Below are 22,507 nucleotides of genomic sequence, written 5' to 3' on the forward strand. Positions count from 1 at the left end.
AATCTTCACATAGCTGGCTCTCTCTTAATCTTCAGGTCTCAACAATGTTACCTCCTCATGGATACCCTTCCAGAGCAGTTGTCTAAGTCAGTCCAGTCCCAGTTATCCTGTGTCTCTACAAGCCTTATGTATCCCCATCACTGCAGTAAAATAACGCAGCCAATGACTTACAAATCAAAACAAGACTGAACAAACATGTCTACCTCCTTTCTCTCCTGCAAAACTTTTGAAATGACAGCAAAATGGTACAAAAGGAGACAAATATATACCTGTAATGAAAACAGCACAGGATGTGGGTAGAATGGCTGTTAAGAGTTATTGAACAAAAACTTCCTTTAGCCTAGGTTTCTCTCCTGAGCTTAGGTTCTCCCTACTGTATATTTCCACTTAGATGACTCATAGGCACTACAAAAGTAGCATATCTAAAATTGAAATAATTCCTCCTGGCTTACCCACCCCCACCCAAACCAGCTAGTTACATTACAATCTCAAACCCTATAATAATACCATTATCTCCTTAGCTCCCTAGCAAGAAATCCAGAAGTCATCTATGACTGACTTCTCTTTACTGTTCTCTCTCTCTCTCTCTCATACAATACTCAACATCTGAAAGTTACAATAAAAATAAAACACTTATCCAGTCTCCAACTTCTCTCAACTATTCCTCTTAAATCTTTCAAATTGGACTGAGAATTTACTTTGGGTTGTTTTTACCAGAATCCACTAAATTAAACCCAGAGCATTTGGATATGAATGTCTCTTCATTACTGAAGAGCCGAAGGCAAGGTTAAAAAAAGAAACTGTACAAGGCAGGAGTGACATTTTTTTCTTTTGAAAAGGAACATGTAATCAGTTGCAGCAGCACAAAATGAACTCTTATTCTTTAGTGAAAGGTCTAAATAAATTTCCCTGACTGTAATCAGGGATGCATGAGAACACCAGAGTTACTGACATTTGAAAGTGGCAAATTCTGATCTGAGTTTTAAAAAGTTACTTGATTACTTTCTGCAGAAGGGACTCTAGAGGGCCACAGAAAAAGCCTGGAGATCAACAAATGGTGACCTGAATGGGCATCACAGCAGTGCAGTTGAAAAGAGGTGGACAGACTCTGCATACATTTTGGCATTAGAGCACACAGTAACTGAATATGGAAGGTGAAGCAAATAGTATTTGGGAGTAGCAGAAAATTGGTAATGACTTTTATTTTACCTAAACAGTAAACATTTTCCTGGTGGGAGAGTCTAGCAAGGTGCCTACTAGAGACTAAGACTACCCATATTTTTCAGACTATAAGACACACCCTCCCCCTCAATTTGGGAGGAATAATGGTTGTTAATGCTGCTGTTGAGTTCTGTTTACATTTACATTGGTGAAATATTATGCTATTTATGTTATTAAATAATTTACCACATTTTTTGCTTCAATTTTTTCCCCTATTTTCCTCCTCTAAAACCCAGGTTTGTCTTATGGTAAAAAATAATGGTATATTTATATATTATTAATTAATAATTACTATATTAATTATAATTAATATATTAATATATAATTACTTTCTGCAGAAGGGACTCTAGAGGGCCACAGAAAAAGCCTGGAGATCAACAAATGGTGACCTGAATGGGGATCACAGCAGTGCAGTTGAAAAGAGGTGGACAGACTCTGCATACATTTTGGCATTAGAGCACACAGTAACTGAATGTGGAAGGTGAAACAAATAGTATTTGGGAGTAGCAGAAAATTGGTAATGACTTTTATTTTACCTAAACAGTAAAAATTTTATATGTAACATAAAAAAACAGGTAAATAAACAATTGGAAGTGAATATTCTACCATATCCCTCTCAGAAACTGAAAGAACAAGCAAACAAAATAAGCTTAGAATACAGAAAAATTGGATTAATATATATATATTTTATTAAATTTTATTTAGTTACTTTTCAAGTACATTTTTTTTTATCTATTTCTCCCCCCCCCCCCCCCTACCCGGTCTCTCCCCTCCCTTCCATCCCCCCCCCCCCAGTCCTCATCCCTGTGTCCTTCCTATTTGTTCCTCAAAATCCCTCCCCCTTTTTCCCCTTAAATTCCCTTCCCTCTCCCCTCTGATCACTGTCCCCTTGTTCTCTATTTCAGTGTCTTTGTTTTTATTCTGTTTGCTTGTTTGTTTTATTCTTTTGCTTCCTGTCAAAGGTGAGATCATATGGTATTTGTCCTTCAATGCCTGGCCTATTTCACTCAGCATAATGCTTTCCAGTTCCATCCATGTTGTTGCAAAAGGCAGTAGCTCCTTTTTTCTCTCTGCTGCATAGAATTCCATTGTGTATATGTACCACAATTTTTTGATCCATTCGTTTGCTGATGGGCACCTAGGTTGCTTCCAACTCTTGGCTATTGTAAATTGTGCTGCTATGAACATTGTGGTGCATAGGTTCTTTGAAATTGATGTTTTAGGATTCTTGGGGTATAATTCTAGCAGTGGAATTGCTGGGTCAAAAGGCAGGTCCATTTTTATTTTTCTGAGAAAATTCCATACTGTTTTCCATAATGGTTGTACCAGTCTACAATCCCACCAACAGTGAACTAAGGTCCCCTTTTCCCCACAACCTCTCCAACATTTGTTTGTTGCTTTGTCTATTATAGCCATCCTGACTTGTGTAAAGTGGTATCTCATTGTGGTTTTAATTTGCATCTCTCTGATAGCTAACGATATTGAGCATCTCTTCATGTGTCTCTGGATATTCTGTATGTCCTCTTTAGAGAAGTGTCTGTTCAAGTCCTTTTCCCATTTTTTAATTGGGTTGGATGTCTTCCTAGAGTGGAGTCATGTAAGTTCTTTGTATATTTTGGAGATTAAACCTTTGTCTGAGGTATCATTGGCAAATATGTTTTCCCATACAGTTGGTTGTCATGCTAATTTAATACTGTTTTCTTTAGCCATGCAGAAGCTTTTTATTTTGATGAGATCCCATTTGTTTATTCTTTCCTTTATATTCCTTGCTCTAGGGGACATATTGGTAAAAAAGTTGCTGTGTGGAATATCTGAGATTTTCTTGCCAATGTTCTCCTCTAGGACTTTAATGGTGTCACGGCTTATATTTAAGTCTTTTATCCACCTTGAATTTATTTTGGTGTATGGTGTAAGTCTGTGCTCAAGTTTCATTTTTTTGCACGTAGCTGTCTAGTTCTCCCAACACCATTTGCTGAAGAGGCTATCTTTACTCCATTTTATGTTACTGCCCCCTTTGTCAAATATTAATTGACTGTAGAGGGATGGGTTGATTTCTGGGCTCTCTGTTCTGTTCCATTGGTCTATGTGCCTGTTTTTATGCCAGTACCAGGCTGTTTTGATTACAGTGGCCTTGTAATACAGTTTGATATCAGGTATTGTGATCCCTCCTACTTTGTTCTTCTTTCTCAAAAGAGCAGCTGCTATTCGGGCTCGTTTATGATTCCATATAAATTTTTGAAGTGTTTGTTCTATGTCTGTGAAATACGCCATTGGTACTTTAATAGGTATTGCATTGAGTGTGTATATTGCTTTGGGTAGTATGGACATTTTGATGATGTTAATTCTTCCAATCCATGAACAAGGTATATGTTTCCATTTGTTTGTGTCTTCCCTGATTTCTTTCTTCAGTGCTGTGTAGTTTTCTGCATACAGGTCTTTTACCTCCTTGGTTAGGTTTATTCCCAGATATTTTATTTTTCTTTTTGCTATATCGAATGGGATTTTTTCCTTGATTTCTGCTTCTGCTGATTCATTGTTTGTATACAAAAATGCCTTTGATTTCTGGATATTGACTTTGTATCCTGCTGTTTTGCCAATTCATTAATTAGTTTGAGCAGTTTTTGGGTAGAGTCTATAGGATTTTCCATGTACACTATCATGTTATCTGCAAACAGTGACAGTTTTGTTTCCTCCTTTCCTATTTGGATGCCTTTTATTTCCTTTTCCTGCCTGATCGCTGTGGCCAAAACTTCTAATACTATATTGAATAGAAGTGGTGAAAGTGGACATCCTTGTCTTGTTCCTGATCTTAGTGGAAAAGCTTTTAGTTTTTTCCCATTGAGTATGATATTGGCTGTAGGTCTCCCATAAATGGCCTTTATTATATTGAGGAATGTTCCCTCTATTCCCACTTTGCTGAGTGTTTTTATCATAAATGGGTGTTGTAACTTATCGAAAGCTTTTTCTGCGTCTATTGATATGATCATGTGGTTTTTGTCTTTGCTTTTGTTTATGTGATGAATTACATTTACTGATTTGCGAATGTTGAACCATCCTTGCATCCCTGGGATGAATCCCACTTGGTCACGGTGTATAATCTTTTGGATATATTGTTGGATGCGATTTGCCAATATTTTGTTGAGGATTTTAGCATCTGTGTTCATCAGCGATATTGGCCTGAAGTTTTCTTTCTTTGTTGTATCTCTATTTGGTTTTGGAATTAGGATGATGCTGGCTTCATAAAAGGAGTTTGGGAGTTTTCCATCCTTTTGGATTTTTTGGAATAGTCTGTGAAGAATGGGGGTTAGCTCTTCCTTAAATGCTTTGTAGAATTCTCCTGTGAATCCATCTAGTCCAGGGCTTTTGTGTGATGGGAGTTTTTTGATTACTGCTTCAATTTCTTTTGCTGTTATTGGTCTATTCAGGTGTTCTACTTCCTTTTCATTGAGTTTTGGGAGATTATATATTTCTAGAAATGTGTCCATTTCCCCTAGGTTCTCAAATTTCTTGGCATACAGTTCTTCATAGTAATTTCTTACAATCCTTTCTATTTCTGTGGTATCAGTTGTAATCTCTCCTCTTTCATTTCTGATTGTGTTTATTTGTGTCTGTTCCCTTCTTTTCTTGATGAGCCTACTTAAAGGCTTGTCTATTTTGTTTATTTTTTCAAAGAACCAACTCCTGGATTCATTGATCTTTAGAATTGTACTTTTAGTCTCTATGTCATTTAGTTCTGCTCTGATCTTAGTTATTTCCTTCCTTCTACTTGCTTTGGGCTGTTTTTGTTGTTGTTCCTCGAGTTCTTGCAGGCGTAGAGTAAGGTCATTTGTTTGAAGTGTTTCTGTTTTCTTTAGGTAGGCCTGTATTGCTATAAACTTCCCTCTCAGGACTGCCTTGGCTGTATCCCATAAGTTTTGGGTTGTTGTGAGATCATTTTCATTTGTTTCCAGAAACTTTTTGATTTCTTCCCTAATTTCATTCTTGACCCATTCATTGTTTAATAGCATACCGTTCAGTCTCCATGATTTTGGGTGTTTTGGGTTTTTTCCTTTGGGGTTGGTTTCCAGTTTCAGTCCCTTATGGTCAGAGAAAATGCTTGGTATGATTTCAATATTCTTGAATTTGTTGAGGCTTGTTTTGTGCCCTATCATGTGGTCTATCTTTGAGAATGTTCCATGTGCATTTGAAAAGAATGTGTATTTAGCTTCTTTGGGATGAAGATCTCTGTATATATCAGTTAGGTCCATTTCATCAAGGGTGTTGTTTAATGCCGCAATGTCTTTGTTGATATTTTGTTTGGAAGATCTGTCCATTTTTGATAGTGGGGTGTTAAAACCCCCACTATAATTGTGTTGCTGTCTATATCTTTCTTGAATTCCTCTAAGATTTTCCTTATATATTTTGGTGTTCCTATGTTGGGTGCATATATATTTATGATGTTAATGTCTTCTTGGTGGATTATTCCCTTGAGTATTATGAAGTGACCTTCTGGGTCAGTCTTTATGGCTCTTTTTTTGAAGTCTATTTTGTCTGATATGAGAATTGCTACCCCAGCTTTTTTTTCTTGTCCATTTGCTTGGAAAATTTGTTTCCAGCCTTTCACTTTTAGTCTGTGATGGTCTTTTGTCCTGAGGTGGGTCTCTTGTAGGCAGCATATGTGTGGGTCATACTTTCTTATCCATGACACTATTCTGTGTCTTTTGATTGGAGCATTGAATCCATTTACATTTAAGGTTATTATTGATAGGTACTTATTCATTGCCATTTTTGTACCTGTGTTCCTCTCTGTCTCTCTCTTTTCCTTCCTTTCCTTAAAGCAGACCTTTTAGTATTTCTTGTAGAGCTGGCTTGGTGGCAGCAAATTCTTTTAGACTTCTTTTGTCTTGGAAGCTGTTTATTTTGCCTTCTATCTTGATTGAGAGCCTTGCTGGGTAAAGTAGCCTTGGTTGTAGGCCTCTGGTTCTCATTACTTGGAATATTTCTTGCCATTCTCTTCTTGCTTGGAGTGTTTCCATTGAGAAGTCAGTGTCTAACCTTATTGGGACGCCCTTGTATGTTATTTCTTTTTTCTCCCTTGCTGCCTTTAAGATTCTCTCTTTGTCTTGGAATTTTGCCATTTTAATGATGATCTGTCTTGAAGTGGGCCTCTTTGGGTTCCTCTTGAATGGGACTCTGTGTGATTCCTGGATTTGTGTGACTTTTTCTTTTATCAAATTTGGGAAATTTTCTCTCATTACTCTTTCAAATATGTTTTCTATCCCTTGTTCTTCTTCTTCTCCTTCTGGTATTCCTATTATTCGGATATTATTACATTTCATATTGTCTTGCCTTTCTCTTAATCTCTCTTCATTCTTTCTGAGCCTCTTTACCCTTTCCTGTTCTTTCTGTGAGATGCTTTCTACTTTGTCCTCCAACTCACTAATCCGATCTTCTGTTTCATCTACCCTATTTTTAATGCTTTCCACTGTGTTTTTTAATTCAGAAATTGTATTCTTCATTTCCTCTTGGCCCTTGCTAATAATTTCCATTTCCTTTTTCATGTTGATATAGTTCACAGTGAGATCATTGTAGCTCCCCTGTAGTTTCTGGTAGCTGATTGTGAGCTCTTTGAACTCCCTGATAACCAGTGCTTTTAATTCAGTATCTGATAGTTGACTTGCCTCTATTTCATCTAACATTCTTTCTGAGGATTCCTCCTTTCCTTTCATTTGGGGATTGTTTCTTTGTCTTCCCATTGTTTGTGAGACTCTTCTTGTTAGCCTCAGCTTCTTAGATTAATCTGTTTTGACACCCTGGGTTTATGGTGTGAACTTTTGTGGTGGAATGCCTGTGAATTTCAGTGGTGCAGCCTGGATTAATACATTAATATATATATATATTATTATATATATCTCGTAGTGCTCAACGAGACTCAGTTCTTAGAAAGTAACCTTGTACACCAGTGGCTCTTGAGTCACAAAAGTAGAGCCCTCAACCCCATGCAGAGAGGGATGACTATCAGAATATCTGCTTAATAAGTAAGACAGACAATTGCCCAGAAAGGATGTACGTTGTGTTTTTGCATAGATTATTTAAAAAGGAAACCCAAGAGACCCAACTCACTGGCCTCTCTGGTCATCATATGCATGTGCATTACTGGCTTTCCTTGCTTTATGGTCTCAGTTCCTAGCACAGGTTAGCCAATATGTCTGTTTTCAGTGATAATGTATCTGCTCAATATAGATGGCAATAGCTTCACTGGCCATAGAAGCAAATTGGCCAGGGCAGCAGAGACTGAGACATTGCAAATCTTCTGCATGTCTCACAGCAGGAAAAGCTGCTTACAAATTTTCCTGGCTGCTGTGAGTTTACAGAGAAGGCAGGCATGGGGTAAATTAACTTATTTAGGAAGAAGAAAATAGATATTGATAAGTTTATTAACTGATCAATTGAGATGCCCATGTTTTTTGGGCCATAAGACACACCTAGGTTTTAGAGGAGGAAAATAGAAAAAAAATTTTTGAAGCAAAAAATGTGGTAAATTATTTAATAACATAAGTAACATAATATTTCACCAATGTAAATGTAAATAGAACCCAACAGCAGCATTAACAACCATTATTTCTCCCAAATTTTGGCCAGGTAGGGAGGGGTGCATCTTATAGCCTGAAAAATATGGCAAATATAAGTATGAATCTTAGTAAGTAGGGACCAAAAGAAGAAAAAAAAATTATTTTTAAATGTTGAATCAGCAGGTTTATTCAATGGAAGGTGAGAAAGAGGGAAAGTATAATTGATACAAAACATGAAAGAGAACAAAAATGACTAAACAGAATAATAATGACAATAAACACAAATAGTAAAATATATTAACCAAAAGTACAAAGCTCTCAAATTTGCATAAAGACAATATTCAGCAAAAATTTTACAGATCCAAACAGTCCATCACAAAGTTGTAGAAAACCTGATTATAAAATCTGGAAATAAATATATTAGGCAAGTCCGAATCTAAATAAACTAGAGTAGCTCATCTTATTACTACAAGTTACAAAGGAAATCAAGGCAGAAGAATATAAGAGACAAAGAAAGAGCATTATATACTCTTAATTATATGTCATCAGAATAATCATCAACATAAACACATCTAACAATACAGCCTCAAAATATATGAAGCAATAATTAATGTAACATAAAAAAAACAGGTAAATAAACAACTGGAAGTGAATATTCTACCATATCTCTCTCAGAAACTGAAAGAACAAGCAAACAAAATAAGCTTAGAATACAGAAAATTTGAACAATGTGGTCAATAAGATCAAACTAGTAAAAATGTATAAATTTTAATAATCAAGAAGGACCAGATTACTTGCGACACAGATATAACTTTTATGAAAACTAACCATGTACTAGGCCTCAAAGTAAGCCTCCATAAATCCTCTCCAAACCAATATCATATGATCTATGTTTTGTAAGCATGATATAAAAAAATTATAAATCAATGATAAGGGGCTAAAAATATAATATATAGGATAAGATAAAATTATAAAGAGATTATATAAAGAGATAATTATAAAATTATCTCTCTAAAGAGATACTTAGAATCAAATAGTGCTAAGTGTTCAACTTAAGAAATAGGTTAAAAAAAAGGCAATGGAGAATGGAGGAAGAATAGAAGAAAAAATAATACAATATGGGCAAAAAAGACTGAAAAAAATGTTAAGAAAATGAATAAAACCAAATCTTATTTATTTTGAAAAGATTAATAAAATAGACATACCTCTGGCAAGACTAATGAGAGAATATAAAAGTTTTAAAAAAGGGCAAATAGCCCTGGCTGGTGTGGCTCAGTGCATTGGGCAACAGCCTGTGAACCAAAAGATCACTGGTTCAATTCCCACTCAGAGCACATGCCTGGGCTGCAGGTCAGATCTCCAGTTAGAGGTGTGTGAGAGGCAACTGATCACTGTATCTCTCACATTTGATGTTTCTCTCCCTCTCTTCCCCTTTCTCTAAAAGTAAATAAAATCTTTTTAAATGCAAATAAATAGAATATAAAATGAAAAAAAAACTACTTTTTAAATTTAGAAATAACAAGTTTGAAATATATCTATATCTATATCTATATCTATATCTATATCTATATCTATATCTATATATATATCTATATATATATTAAACTAGCCTAGTACTGAGAAACATAGGTATAGCAATGTATCACTGATGAAAATGTAAACAATCATAAGCAGCTATTCTGGAGAGTGTACTAGTAGGACATACTGCAATCAAACATGCACATGCCCTAATATCCAGAAATATTACTCTTGGGTATACACCATAGTGAAGAGCCTCTCCCATGTCTATAAGGATGTTCACTGCAGCACTGCTGGAATAATGGGAAGTGGGAGGCAGCCTGGGAGTCCTTCAGTGAGGGGCAGGTGAAGTAAGATAAAGAGTATAATATGAAATACTATGCACAAGTTAAAAACTAGAAGTTACATACTAAAGGTACATACAGCAAAATCGACAGACCTGAAAAATAGTACTAAGTGAAAACAGTAAGAAAAAGAGAAAATCGATAGACAGGTAAATTACACACACACATGTCACTGCATTATCTATTTTGCAAAACTGTCATGGTAATGATTTCTCTGAAATCAACTAAGTTTTATCTTCCTGGCATTTTTAAAATGAATGGTACTCTAACAGAAGTTCCTCGCCAACTATACTTAGAAGAGATTCTATCAACTCCAGGTTCCCATTACTTTCTCTTAATGGCTTTGTCACCTCAACAAGGCAAAATTTTGTTATGGTCCACAAAAATGTCAAGAAGCCATTATTTAAGATAACAATGCACATGTGCTTTCTCCAATGCAGCATGTTCAAAACTCAACTACTAACCTTCTCCACCCCCTGGAAAAAAACTGTTGCACATGCAGGTTTCCACATTTTAGCTAATAGAAACTCCTCTCATTCCAAGAAAAAATCCTTGAAACCATCCATGACTTCTCAAGGATGAGCAAATTCCTTTGGTCTTACCTTCAAAATACGTCTAGAATCTATCCACTCACCACCTCCTTTGTTATAACTCTGGCCCAAGCCACCATTGTCTCCCAAGATTAATATAAAAGCCTTCTGATTGACCGCCCCCCCTTGCCTCATAGCAGCCTGTAAAAATGAATGCTAGTCATATCACTTCTCTGCTCAAACACTTCCAAGGTTCCCCATTTCACCCCGAGTGAAAGCTGAAGGCGTTACTACAGCCCATAAATCTTGCATGATCTGTAACTCCCCACCCCCTTTCCTCCCCTGGGATTACTCTGTCTCATCCACCTGGACTCTTTTGCTGTTACCTGAGCACACCAGGCATACTCTTGTCTCAGGGCTTGTCTGCATATTTCACATGACTAACTTCCACAACTCCTTCAGTGTTTGGTAAAATGTGACCTTCTCTATCACAAGTACCTGACCATCCTAATAAAACTGTGAATTCTATGGCCTCCTTACTCTGCCCACTGGCTTTCCTAATCCTCTTTATCTTATTCTACTTTATCATTTTTATTGCATTTACCAATTTCTAATATAAGAATACCTGATTATGTTTATTACTTTTTGTCTCCTTTCCTCACTAGAATGGAAAATGCACAGGATTAGGAGTCTATGTTTTGTTCACTGGTTATACCAGTCACTGGGAACAGGCACTCAAGTGGGATAGAGGTTCATTCAGTATATTTTCACTGAATGAGTAAATGGATGAATGACTGGATGGTTTAGTTCAATGTGGATATAGCAAGACCAAAATGCTGGTGGTGCGGGCAGATGAGAGAGATATGAAAGAGAGATATGAAACTAGAGAAACAGTGATCGTGACTGGAGCCACGGCATAAAACCAGGAGGGAGTCCTAGCAAGGTGAAATGCAGAACAACAGGAATATTAGGAGGACTGTCTGAACAAATAGTTGGGAAGCAGAGGCCAAAGATCAGTACTGGACAAGGGAGGTCAGAACAGGAGTTTGGAGGAGGGGAAGCTAAATCAATCTCCCAGATAAAAGGTATCTGTTTAGAACTGCTCATAGGCCAGCCCCATACACTACTCAGTAGTGGGCCTTAAGTACCACATTGAGAAATGTGGACCTGGAATATAAAAACCCCCAATAGTGACAGTTTAGGTTATCAAGTGTGTACTTATTATGCCATGAGTAATACTTCCATGCAAATGACAACACATAATGGTAAATAAAATAACACTATTTCTACCTAAAACTCAACCACACCAGGGATTATATTCTACCTGCTCTCCACTTTATATAATAAATACAGAGTAAAATGCTGATTAAAAACCTGTTTCATTGTTACTAATGCAACAAGATAAATCAATGATTAACAAATCTGTTATTTTTCCTTATTAAATATTTTTCCTTTCTTGAAAAATAAGTAAATAAAATAAAATAAAATAAATTGTCTCTGATGACCAAATAGGGATATATCATGAACTATAATTTTCCTAATGGAACTCATTTAATTTAAATTATTTAAAAATAAATGTTAGCACTTCTAATGAAGGTAGAAAATCAATATAATTAAACCAGTAATAAAGAAGTGTTATAATTAACAAGAAGCCAGGTACAGGTTATAAGTACAAAGTTGTAACTGGGAATTTGTATGCCACAGCTCTGACTCACCAATTCAAATTTGTTTGACTGTGTTTATCTACAATATATTGTGTAGTAGGCTGGGGAGTACAGGGGACAAAAGAAAAATAAATATCATACCAGCACTCTAGAAGCTGAAAAATCTAGTGAACTTTAATTATCCTTTTTTTTTTTTTTTAATCCTCACCCAAGGATATGTTTAAGGGGGGTGTGGAGAGAGATGTGAGAAACATCCAATCTAGGGTTCTTCTCAAATGCCGCAATCAAGGATCAAACCCTTGATTTAGGTATGTGCTCTGACCAGGGAGTGAGCTGCTACCTTTTGGGATACATGATGACACTCCAATCACATGAACCACCTGGCTGGGATTCAATGATCCCTTTGTATGCTTTTAAAATCCAGCTCAAAAAACCTGTCCCTCTCTGTTCACTTACCTCTAATCTCTCCTTAATGAAGGGACCACATGAGTAAGTGATTTGAGATAAAAACTAAAGAATAATTGTGAAAAAAGAAGTGAGAAGAAATGATACTACATTATTTCAAAATTTATGTTTTCTTTGGTGAGGGAGCCCTACAGAAGATGCTTAGATATTAAGCATCCCCATGAAAGCTTACTTTTCAATGGAAAGTTGGGTAAGATACAAATCAACTCTTCAAAATCCTTACATGATCAGGTATATATTTGTAGGAGCAAAGAAAAGGGTATAGAAAAATATATGTTCTACTATAAGTGTTGGTTACTTCCATGAGAAAGCATGGTAGGAGTGGAGAAGATTATATTAGCTTCCTTCTTCTTTGATTTGTTACAGTGAGTATAAATTATTTCTATAATTTAGTAGGACACCCATGGCATGTATAAATTAAATGAAACAGTGTAAACTTTTCAATAAAGTGCTTGGCACTTGGTAATTATGTAACTTACAGATGACCAAAACCGAAAACCCTCTAGTTCTAAACTAGGGAAGATGCTGAAAATACAGGAAAGACCCAAGCCTAAGAATGTGGTAACTGCAGTTTTACCAGGCTGTTTTGTACAAGTCATAAGGAAGAACACAGGAAGGATGGTTAACAGTTATTATCTTTCAAAACCAGCTAGGCTAAGCATGGTTTTGACATGGTCAAGGCACACAGAACATGCCTTCAGCTGGCCTGATATAGGTAGTGAAGTTTTAGAAAGAATGAAAGTATATATAGGGTATCTATATTTTAATTTTATACAGGATCTGGTATTGTAGGTTGAATTGTGTCCTCTAAAAAGATACATTGATGTCCTAAGTGTTGGCGTCTATGAATGTGACCTTATTTTGAAACAGAGAGCCTTGTGGATATAATCAAGTTAAGATGAGGTCTTAAATCCAATATGACTGGTGCTTTTATGAAAACTTGGACACCAAGATACAGATACACAGGGAGAATGCCATATGAAGACAGAGGCAGGGACTGGAGTAATGCACCTACAGGTCAAGGAATGCCCAGAATTAACAGCAAGAAAAGATTCTTTCCTATAGCCTTCAGGGAAAGTATGCCTGTTCACATCTGGATTTTGCACTGCTGGTCTGCAGAATTGTGAGAGGATAAATTTCTGTTATTTAAGCCACCTGGTTTGTGGTACTTTCTTATTGCAGCCCTAGGAAATGAATACATATCACAGGCTGGTATGAAGCTAAAACTTTAGATAGGTGGATTTTCTTTCTTTGCTATCTGTACCTTCCTGTGTCTACCCCATTTTTAACCTTTTTATATCCACTATTTTGCTTTTTTGAAAGTGTTCTCATTCATTACTTTTAAGTGTTCTTTTTATCACAAAATAAAAATAACATGCTCATTTTAATAATTTAATGTTACATAAATTCATAAAGTAGAAAGACAGCTATAATCTTACTGCTTTTTTCTTATGTTTATATAGTGACTCTCAAAAGTACAGTCAGGAGGATTCCTAACACCTTCTCAGGAAATCCTTAGGTCAAAACTATTTGCATAATGTATTTTTTTACCTTTGCACTCTCCTCCTGTCATGAGTATACACAGGGGCACTCCCATAGGCCACATGTTGGCTGATACCACACTAGACTAAATGCAGAGCAGATATGCAATTCCAGTTGTTTCACATCAGCTGTACACTAAAAAGATTTGCCAAAGAGACAAAACAATATCACTCCTCATAAATTTTTCTGCTTGAAAAAGTTACTTTTAATAAAAATTTTATTTGTGTTAACATGTAACATATTTCTAATTGTTATTTTAAAATAAATATTTTTAAAACTTCTGTTTCAGTTGAAAAATGATACACATAACTATCTGTGTAGTTAGATAAAGTGATAAATATCAATAGATAAACCCACAAATACAAAAGTTTTGGTGTCCTTAGTAATTTTTTAATGTTTTATTTTTTATTTACTGATTTTTAGAGAGAGAGGAAGGATGAGAGACACAGAGAAAGAGAGGGAGAGCTATCAACTTGTTGTTCCATTTTTTTATACATTCACTGGTTGATTCTTGAATGTACCTTGACTGAGGATTGAACCCATAACCTTGGTGTATTGGGACAATACTTTAACCAGCTGAGCTCCCTGGCCAGGGTGAGTCCTTAGTAATTTTAAATGGGTTCTGAGACCAAAAAGTTTGAAAACCACTGGTCAATATTAGCATCTATTTTTAATTGAAAAATATATAATAAAAATATACCTAATATATACACCTTTCCTTTTTACTTAGAAGTATATTCTGGACAATTATGATAAGAAAAACAATATTAACTGAGTATTTACTACTAATGAAATCTGGTGCCAAGTGCTTTGCACGAATTATTCCATTTTACTACTGCATCAGCCCTGTAAGGTAGGTAGGTACTCAGCTAGCACCTGGGTACTTCTGATGTAGGTGACTGGTAGACCCTACCCTCAGAAACACTCACTAGCTAGGTATAGAACCTACAACTTGAACAAGACCTATATTAAGGGTTGTTATGAGAAGTAATGAGTTTATATCTGTAAAGCACTTAAAGCGGTGTATAGGACACAGTAAACACTGTAATTTGTCAGCATTTAGATGGTATTTAAAACTATGAGTCCAAGTGTAGTCATCCAGGACTGTAGATGGAGATAGAAAAGAAGGCTCAAGACTAGCCAGGGAATAATTCTAATTTTGGAAGTCAGGAAGCTGAGGAAAATCTAGCCAGGAAGACTAGATATTAGAGATATTTGAAGAACTAAGAGTACATGGTTTCCTAAAGTCAAGTAAATAAAATGTTTCTAGAAGGCAGGGATGATCTGTGTCAATCAAGAGGACAGGCTGTTGAAAGAGGCAGTAATGCAGAGACAGAGGAAAACAATAATGAGAGGAAATAACTCAGAAGCCTGCAGAAAACTACAAAAAGGTGAGAAAACAGGTAATAAAGTCTAGGAACCTATCTTCGACTTTCAAAACAGGTGTAGATTTTAGGGAAGAAAGACAGACAATAATCTGGAAGTACACATAAGAAGCAAGGAAGACTACTACTATGTATCAGGCCTTCACATTCTCCTTTCTTTTTCCCCATCCCTCCAAACAGAGCCACAAAAAAACCTTTTAGCTCATTTATTTTTCATACCTCAGGATACCTCTTCAGGGAATACCATCTGGGACAAAACAGGCCCCCAAACCATCCTGGTCCCAGGTGAAGGGTTCTAGTAGAAACTAATCAAACCTAGGGATGCTTTAGAGACTTGTTCCACAGTAGGGGGAGCTCATACTACTAACAAATAGAGTGAATAAAACCTGATGTCTGCCTTGAACAGATGTGTCACTTGAGGACTCTTTAAACCACTGATTCTTAATGGGGAACAATTTTGTCCCCAACTGGACAATGTCTGGAAATGGTTTTGATTGTCACAATGGGGAGAGAAAGAGGGCAGGTTGCTTCTGGCAGTGAGCAGGTAGCAGGAATTGTGCTAAACATCCTACAATGCGAAGTACAGCTCTCCAAAACAAAGACTTATATAGTCCAAAATGTCAGTAATGCTGAGACTCAGAAACCCTACTCTAGACCTGAGACAGGAGGAGCTTTTGGTTTCATACAGGCAAACAATCCCATCCATACAAGTTTACAACAGTTGTGATTATGGTTAAGGGGCCAGACCAAACAGCCTTATGAATTCTATTCCCAGCCAGCACAAGTAGGCCAGGGTAAGATAGAGAAAAGCTTGAGGCTAGCTAAATGGTAAAAGTTAAAGAGAAAAAAAGAAATCATGTCATATATCAAATGTTAAAAAAGGCACAATTGCAAAAAATGAGAACTATTTTTAAGTTTTAGAAAGCAGAGAGACTTCCACCAAGATGAAGGTGTAGGTGGACACACTGTGCGTTCTTGCACAACCAAGTTTAAAAACAACAAAGTTTTAGCAACAAAAATGCTGCCAAACCACAGAAAATTGGACTACACAGAGGTCTGACAACAACAAACCCTTCAGCCAAACCAGTAAGAGGGGCAGAGCCAGCAGCAGAGCACTGTCAGGCAGGAAAGATCCACCAGACTGACCTGGGCCCAACCCAGGCACGCAACCCAGGCACACTGGCAGCTGTGGGTGGATCCCAGCTGTGGAGTAGTGGGCGGATCCACTGAGGGCTAACCGCTGTCACACATTCATGCACAGATAAACCGGTGGAGGAGGGAGCAGTTAGATGGATCACGCAGGCCACAGCAGCAGGAATGGGCAGAGAGGACTGCCATTATCCCTCTCTGACCCCACCCCCACATACAGCATCACAAACCAGTGAGCTGGGTGGCCCCACTCTGGTGAACACCTAAGGCTCCACTCCTCATACATAACGGGCACGAACAGATCAAAACATGGCTCAAAAACAGCTAAGAGCCCCAGAACCCCAGAGCCCATAAATCTAAGCCATGAAGAAATAGCCAAACTTTCAGATGCATGGTTCAAAACAATGGTGATCAGGATATTCACAGAACTGGTTGATTTTAGTCACAAATTAGAGGAACATATGAAGGCTAAACTAATTGAAATGAATGGTAATGCAAAGGAAACCAATAGTAATGGAAAGGAAAATGGGACTCAAATCAATGGAGTGGACCAGAAGGAGGAAAAAAATGACCAAACAGAAAAGGATGAAGAAACAAGAATTCAAAAAAATGAGGAGAGGCTTAGGAACCTTCAGGACATCTTTAAACACTCCAACATCTGAATTATAGGGGTACCAGAAGGGGAAGAGGAACAGCCATGAGTGGAAAACTTACTTGAACAAATAATAAAGAAGAACTTCCCCAATTGGGCAAAGGAAATAGACTTCTAGGAAATCCAGGAAGCTCAGAGAGTCCAAAAGAAGTTGGACCCAAAAAGGAACACACCAAGGCACATCATCATTACATTAGCCACGATTAAAATGAAGGAGAGAATCCTAGAAGCAGCAAGAGATAAGGGGACAGTCACCTACAAAGGAGTCCCCATCAGACTGTCAGCTGATTTCTCAAAAGAGACCTTAAAGGCAAAGAAAGAAGTATTCCTTGGAAAGAAGTATTCCAAGTCATGAAATCCAAAGACCTACATCCAAGATTGCTCTATCCAGCAAAGCTTTCATTTAGAATGGAAGGGCAGATAAAGTGCTTCTCAGATAAGATCAAATTCAAGGAGTTCATCATCACCAAGCCCTTATTATATGAAATGTTAAAGGGACTTATCTAAGAAAAAGAAGATAAAAAAGATGAACAGTGAAAGGACAGTAAACTCACGGTTATTAAGAACCACACCTAAAACAAAAGCAAACTAAGAGGACAGCTAGATCAGGAGCAGAACCATAGAAATGGAGATCACATGGAGGGTTAGCAACAGGGGAGTGGGAGAAGGAGATGAGGGGAGAAGGTACAGAAAATAAGTAGCATAGAAAATAGATAGGGGGGAGGGCATGAATAGTAGGGGAAATACAGAATCTAAAGAACTTGAGACATGTGGTCATAAACTAAAGAGGGGTATGGTGGGGGAGGGGTGTGCAGAGTGGAGGGAATGAAGGGGGGAATATAACTGTAATGGCATAATCAATAAAATATATTTAAAAAAATTTTTAGAAAGCAGAAAATGCAACCTTTTTCATTTTAAATAATAACACCTTACAGTGAAGTTCAACAGCCAGCATGCTCTCTTAGACCTACTCACTGCCAAAACATTCCTTCAGTAAGGTGATTCCATTTCCTTAATTGCAAAAGTAAGCTAATCAAAGTGAGTTTTTGGGGAAAACATACTGGGAATTCAAAATAATTCATGTGTTATTTTAAAAAATGAGAAGCCATGAATCCTGACATTAAGGAACCTATGTGTTCTTACCTCATCAATATTTCATTTATAGGATGAACATTTTATTAGACCTATAATCATCTATAGCTGTACTTCCTGGAATTTTCTTCCATTCTCTTTCCAGATACCTAACCAATTGAGTTCTCCCTTCCTTAAGGGGTTCCCAAGAAATTTTTTTAGAGAGTCTGCTCTCTTGATGGAAGGAGTTCTGACTCAAGCATTTCTATTTCCACTTTACAAATCTGCTCTAGGAAAGTTCAACCAATGCATGTGGAAAGAGGATGGCTATATCTTAATGAAAAATTACCATAGATCCTCCTGCCTGAAGGCTTTATCAAGCATGCTGCCTGGAATGCACAGTGCTGTTTTATCAGAGGAAGCCTCCCAGCAAGATGGTTTATGTGCATGTAGTTAAAGGAGTGAACCCCGCAGTGTAGTCCCTGTTTATACATGAACTCTGACCTGAGAAGAATCAGACCCAACCAACAACTGTCTCCTTCAAGGCTGGGACCAGCTGCAGTTTTAACAGAGAGAGATCCTTAAACTCCTCTCCTCCATTTACGTGCCAGGAGTTTCTGAAGGAAAAGGCACTTGGAATATTTCTCTTCAAAACACATCTCCAGGATGTTGACAGTGTCTTTCACAGGACTGTTGTAACAGTAGGACCCACATCTAATGGATGCTCTACAAACCCAGTCAAAGGCCACATGTACTGATATTCTAATGATATAACAGACTATTTAAGGAAAGTAAGCCAAGGAAAAACACATATAAATACAGATACACACATACATAAATATGTTCATATGTATATGTAGAGAAAAAAGAGACAGATGACTTGACTGACTGACTGATTCATTCAAGAAAAAGAAATCAGAAGTATCCAAAAATTAAGGTATACTAATATAATGGAGAAAAAATAGGGGAAAAATTGTAAGCATATCTACTATGTGCCAGTTGTTTTCACATAATAGCATTTCATTCTTCCCACTACTCCTTCAGTGTGCTTTTAGATGAGAATCATTATGCCCAATTAACTTAAGGCAAATGAAAAGCCCATAAGAAGGAAATAAGTTGCGCTGGGTAACAAAGCTAGTGAACGGTAGAGCTAAGATTCACATCCAGGTTTTCTGACTCCCTGCCCAGCATTTATTCTACTGCAACCCAGGCTTTCCCCTAAGATATGTATTTGGATTAGGTCAATAAATGGAATTGTAAGTATAAAATAATACTGAATAAAAATCAAACCATAATAAAGATATATTGGCTTTGATCATGTGACATTTTATATGTATATACTAAAAATGATATAATCAGAATGAAACTGATAGAAAAACCAATGGAATACAAATTACCCATGTTTGTTTTTCTCATGAAGTTGCCTAAGCATATAATACAGAAAATCACCAAAATCTTGCTCCTCCATGCATGCCTGTACCAGACTAACTAAGGTTAAGAAAAGACAATTGTAGTAGACCGCTCTGCCTAGTTTCAGGAATTGTATCTCTACCCCTTGTGCCTAAGGGTGAGAGATGACCTTTGGAATGCCAGCCACAGGAGATAAAGCCTGTCTCTGGTAGCAAACACTGCCTCAGTTCCTCTCCCTGCCCCCAGAGCTTGGTCAGAAGTCAATGATGGGTAAGACCCCTCACAGCGGGGGGCAACCTAAGCCAGACTCCATCACCTGGGAAGCCTTCATGGAAGGACTTGGGGGGCTGCAACAAAGAGCAATGGGCTCTCGTCCCCCAGCTTTGTCATAGCCTGAGTCCCCATGTACTCTAGGAGAAGTGCTTCCTGGCTCTAATCCCCTTAAGCCTGAATACCTGTTGGGGAGAGGTGCAGCTCCTTGCCTTGCTAGAGAGTGTCCTGGGGAAAAATCTGGCATCACAAAGACTTGCTGATTAACCTGTGAAATCTGCTCTGCTAAGAGTGCTTTCATTCATATGATAAGGGTCCAAGAGGAAATGAGTATGTCTCCCAAAGTTTCTGTAACTGTCTTCCTGACAGACACTGACTCATAGTAAGCCCTCAGATTTCTTTGTAATGTTATCTACTGTTTGATCCTTGTCGCCTTGTATTCCTGTGTATTACAACCCAATAAAAGGCTATGGAGAAAGAGGCTCGGGGCCTTTTTCTCCTTGGAGAAACTGGCCGCTGCTGGACTCTGTCTCCCCTGAGAAACTGGCCACAGCCCACTCCTCCATCCCCAAACAGATCCAGAATGTCTTGGCCATATTTATTCATTCACGCGTGTCCGTGGCACCAGGGGGACCTCGCAAAAGAAGTTGCCCCCACAGACAATAAATACAAAACACCAGTTAAAGGCTGAATGCAGCTCTGCCAAACTAGGATAGAGAAATACCCTGAACTTCATAAAATTCTCAGCTCTTTTGGAGCCAAAGAAACTGGAAGAGTTTCTTTGCTATGTCAAGGGATGAAACTTCTGCAAGTTAAAAAGCTTGAGGACAAGGCCATGTTTCTGCAGAAATTTCCTTTTCTTAAAATTAGCTCATATTTCATAACAAACATTAAATTCTTCTATCAACCAGAAGAATTTAATCCTGAGAGATCCCCTTTGCAGTGCATCTATCACCTTCGGTCAAATAAAATTACTTCAGAATCTTCTTCTTTTTGTTCCTATCCTCGGGTCTGAAGACAATACTGTTGTTGTATATGGAGCAGCCAAAATGGAAGCCTGTGTTTCACTCCAGCCTTTACACGATGCTACACTTGCAGAAATAACCAGAAGTGGGTCTACAGTGCAGGCCATGCCCAGAGTGACTGGGAATTCTCATGAATCACTGACCTTCCAGAGACAAATTGAGAAGACTAAGTCTACACAGTCCTGTTCTCAAATCCAAAAGCTGAGAATTGGACAAGATGCCACTTTTATCTTGTCCCTTGGTTCTTCCATTTTTACAATGAACAGGTATACCTAGTTTCCTAATCCAGGAAGACAGCAGAAGAATGAATTGCTGACCAAGGTTTTCTGAGATGGTTTTTAAAAAGAAAATAGGTTATAAATACAATTCATACTGGTTTCAGTACCTTCAGAAAAAGAATTTCTTATTTAAAAAAAGTGTGGAAGTAAAAGTTCCTCAACTGGTTTCCCTTAAAACCACTGTTTTAATTTTTACCTCCCTTGTTCTCTTGCATTTTAAAACTCTTTTCCTCTTATACTGTCTACTACTAATAAAGTATCCTGATTCAAGAACATAGGAAAATGCCTGATATGACTACAATAAAATCAGCTCACATTATTTATTTTTAAAATAATTTTAAAATATTTATTTTTAAAGATAGAGAAAGGGGGAGCGAGAAAGAAAAACATCAATTGGTTGACTCCCTTATACACCCTGACAAGGGAACTGAACCCACAACCTAGGTAGGTGCCCTGATGGCGAATTAAACCTCCAAACTTTTGGTATATGGGATGATGCTCCAATCAACTGAGCCACATTGGCCAGGGCAATATTATTCCATTTGAGGTAGCAAATTGACCCAGAGTTTATTCAAATCTTACTAACAAGTACACAAAAAAGTCAGCTAAAATGGCTGATCTTATTCTTAGCTTCTAGCTACAGACTCAAAAGTTGAGTAGGAATATCTATTAATATTTCTTTAATATGCCAGTCACTCTATTAAAATTTTGCATGTATTATCTCACTTAAGCTTTGCAACAATTCCAAGTAGTAATTATTATAATTGTTATCCTTATTTTACAGATGAGGAAACAGGGCAAAAATAAGTTCAGTAACTTGCCCAAGATCATTCATCTAGTACTTTGGGAGCTAGAGCTATACCCCAAATAGTGCAGATCCAATATTCATGGTACCATCACAGCATCCCTGGTCCTCCTTCTCTAAGTCAGGTTCATTGCTACTGTTCCCAAACATAAATTCAAACTCACATCTCTCATCATTTTCACTGCTTCCCTGGTCCTCCCGAGTCTCCTGGCACACATTGCTAGCCTTCTTTTGATGTAGACCAAGACATTGGTGTCTCGTCCTGAAAAGGAAGATACAGAACATCAAAATTAAAAAAAAAAGAAAGAAAGAAAACCAACAGCTTTCAGCTGATCAGCAAGAAAAAATATAGAGACCCATTTGCCATGCCCTTAATGTAAAACCCCAGAAAAAACAGACTGCTCCTCTGTTCTACTCTACTTCCGGGAGCACTGACAACTTTGCTAATAGCATGAATGCAGAGTAAAGTCAAAGTACTTAGACTTCCAAAGCTCAAATGATGTGACTGATTCTCTAATCCATGCTTTTCAGTTAGTATGTTGAATATTTGGTAAATAAAATCATCTGCCACAAAGTACCAGGAAAATGAACATACCCAAATTGTATGTGGTTTACAAGCAAGAATTC

At 37.3% G+C, this 22,507-nt stretch overlaps 1 protein-coding gene across 9 annotated transcripts in view; it reads right to left on the bottom strand.

Moving 5' to 3' along the window:
- The window catches only part of ST7 (suppression of tumorigenicity 7), a 307,476-nt gene that overhangs the window by 93,164 nt on the left and 191,805 nt on the right, over positions 1 to 22,507 (bottom strand). For all 9 annotated transcript variants that reach the window (XM_053662963.1, XM_053662965.1, XM_053662969.1 and 6 more), the window contains one exon: positions 22,045 to 22,142. In XM_053662963.1, coding sequence (XP_053518938.1) covers positions 22,045 to 22,142 — 98 coding nt within the window. The remainder of the gene's footprint in view (positions 1 to 22,044; positions 22,143 to 22,507) is intronic.

Source organism: Artibeus jamaicensis, unplaced genomic scaffold, assembly GCF_021234435.1.
Source record: "Artibeus jamaicensis isolate MK-2021 breed Jamaican fruit bat unplaced genomic scaffold, CSHL_Jam_final contig_311, whole genome shotgun sequence".
NCBI lineage: Eukaryota > Metazoa > Chordata > Mammalia > Chiroptera > Phyllostomidae > Artibeus > Artibeus jamaicensis.